This window comes from Lottia gigantea (genome assembly GCF_000327385.1).
Source record: "Lottia gigantea unplaced genomic scaffold LOTGIsca_124, whole genome shotgun sequence".
NCBI classification, from domain to species: Eukaryota; Metazoa; Mollusca; class Gastropoda; family Lottiidae; genus Lottia; species Lottia gigantea.
The window spans coordinates 690,571-693,048 of NW_008707309.1; the positions used below are offsets into that span (position 1 = coordinate 690,571).

At 31.6% G+C, this 2,478-nt stretch overlaps 1 protein-coding gene across 1 annotated transcript; it reads right to left on the reverse strand.

Moving 5' to 3' along the window:
- Positions 1-219: 219 nt before the first annotated feature.
- On the reverse strand, positions 220-1,460 carry LOTGIDRAFT_171994 (hypothetical protein; the record flags this gene model as incomplete). The annotated part of the gene is made up of 2 exons (XM_009048568.1): positions 220-340; positions 1,279-1,460. 2 exons carry the CDS (start codon positions 1,458-1,460, stop codon positions 220-222), a joined length of 303 nt encoding a protein of 100 aa, XP_009046816.1.
- Positions 1,461-2,478: the final 1,018 nt, after the last annotated feature.

A 2,478-nucleotide genomic window follows, 5' to 3' on the forward strand; every position in this document is an offset into this window, starting at 1 on the left:
GTAGATTTAAGAGTCAACCTTAGTGTCAAAGAAGCTAATAACACTGTGTAATATAGATTGACACCACTACTATTATAACGTATTTATTAAGCGAGTTTATAACACTATGAGTTAAATACTGTTATAAGTACTGTGTAATAGTAATAAAATATTAATTAACTATAATCAAGACTGATCTGTGAATAATTGATTTCAAGAAAATTAATCAGTTGCTTAAAATCATGATAATTGTTTTGGCCACGAAATTTCTAAGCCGTAGAAGGACAAAAGGTTTGCAGAATTAACTGAAATGGTGTGATGATTCTCTCCGCAATTAGCTAATCCAGTTAATCCTAAACCGCTGTAAGATCGATTAAATTAGGAAGAATTTATATTTTAACTAAAGTATTAGTCAGATTATGTAGTTTACATTTGTTGGTTGGTTATTTATATATAAGTGTTGGTTTGGTGGTTTGTACAATCGTGATGGGAATTTGCTTCACAAAGGTTTCATTGTACTACAATGTTTCTACAATTTACATAGCAACTCGATTGACATATTACACTGTTTCGATTCTGCCTTTATTATAATAATTGGGTAGTAAATAACAGGACACAATTGTATTTTAATAAATAACTTCTTCAAACTATTTGGGCAACATGAAATAGGCCTACTATTGACCTCTCTAGGAGCTACCTCCAATGTGCAATATAGAGATAAGCCAGAGATCATCGTCGGCCAATTTCTTTATTTATGTATATCACGATGATCGATTATATTTATTGATCGATTTATATTTAATATTAGGCTAAAGGGGTCAATTGAATGAATGAATTGAATTTTCATTAATGGCTCTTTTTGTGGGAAGAGGGCGTCGGAGGGGGGCGGGGGGCAATATATATTATGTCTGTACTTGTATGTGTATCAGGGACACTGAAAGCATCAATAGGAATGATGCTTCTAAACGCTACACGTGTCTGATGTATACATAATTATATAAAGAAATTTAAACAGATTGAAAAGAGCTTTTCTAGTCTCTTTATTTAAATTAGAAAGATGTAAATAGTAGCAACATACTAACAGGCTAGAAACCTTTTTATATCATTTCAATAATCACCTATTACTTTAACTATAATATTACCCGATACGTTCTCAAGCCACAAACGTTTTTAATACATACCCGAGATTTTAATCAAATTGGTAGCAGCTATTACAGGTGTGTCTTTTATCTTTTCTTGATGGTATGGCGAAGGGTATTATGAATTTGAGTAAAAAGTGAAAAAAAATCATCAACTTACCCTATAAATGTAAATACTCCGATATCTTCAATTTCCTCTTTCACCCTTATCCACGAATTTCTCAACAATATAACCTCACTTTCACTAATATCAGGGGGTGGGGCAGGTTTCTTTCTACTTCCTTTAAATAATCTGTATTTCGGCGAACTTGTTTCGGCATGATGACAATTTTTAGCTCCCATGTTGTAAACGATAAAATACTACGTGCACATGATATAAGAATTATAGTAAAAACTCAGTGTTTCTCGAGACCATTTGGTTCAAAACGATTTACTACCGCTAAGTTCAGCTAGAAAATATAAAATAAAGTTGCAGTGAACTTGAATAATAGTAAACCTTGTGAATTCCAGTAATGAGAATGACTGATATTTAATAGACGTTGCTTGGTATTTGTATGTATTCCTACGAGGGTTATAGCTGACGTGTGTGGTTCCAGTACTTGCAGAAATAAGTGATAATAACGTCACTATCGTAAATACCATTCAATCCTACCAATGGAGTGCAACTTTCAGAAATTGTCGTAAATTTGCAAGAAAAGGGCAAACTTGTGCCTGCTTTGCAAATGAAATGCTTTGTACAAGAAACTCAAAAAATAATAGTGACCTTGATTCGTTTCAATTTGATTCGTTTTACTCGAATATTTGTGCGTTTTGCGTCTTGAATTTGCCATGCTCAATTAAAAGTTACTGAACTGATAGTTTGGCTACGTCAACCAAGAAATACTTGTATGCAATCTAATTTATCACAAATTTCATAACTATTTTAATCTACACAGAAATTGTCAAACTAAAAAATATTACGACGAAGAAAGAAATGCAATACAAAACTTTCAAAATTTTCAAAAATCAAAAGCACTATGTTCAAAAACTTACATTTGTCTACAAAATCACTTCCGCTTTCATCCCCTTTATTTTTAAGAATTTCGTTTTATCAGAAAACACAGAAAAAACAGAAACAAAACAACTAGAAATAGATTGAAATTAGCCAAGATTGTCCAGCTCTATTGTACATTTTTGAAGAATTTGTTTATCGATATATCATCATATTAAGTTTATTATTGTCAATGTCCAAAGTTTTCACGAAACCACAAAAATTACTCATAAAAATCAACAACACAATAAATCCTTTTGTTTTGTTCCAAGAAATATTCTGAATGCCACTGTCCTTTTCAATTATTATCAATTGCTGTGGAGTCAAAAT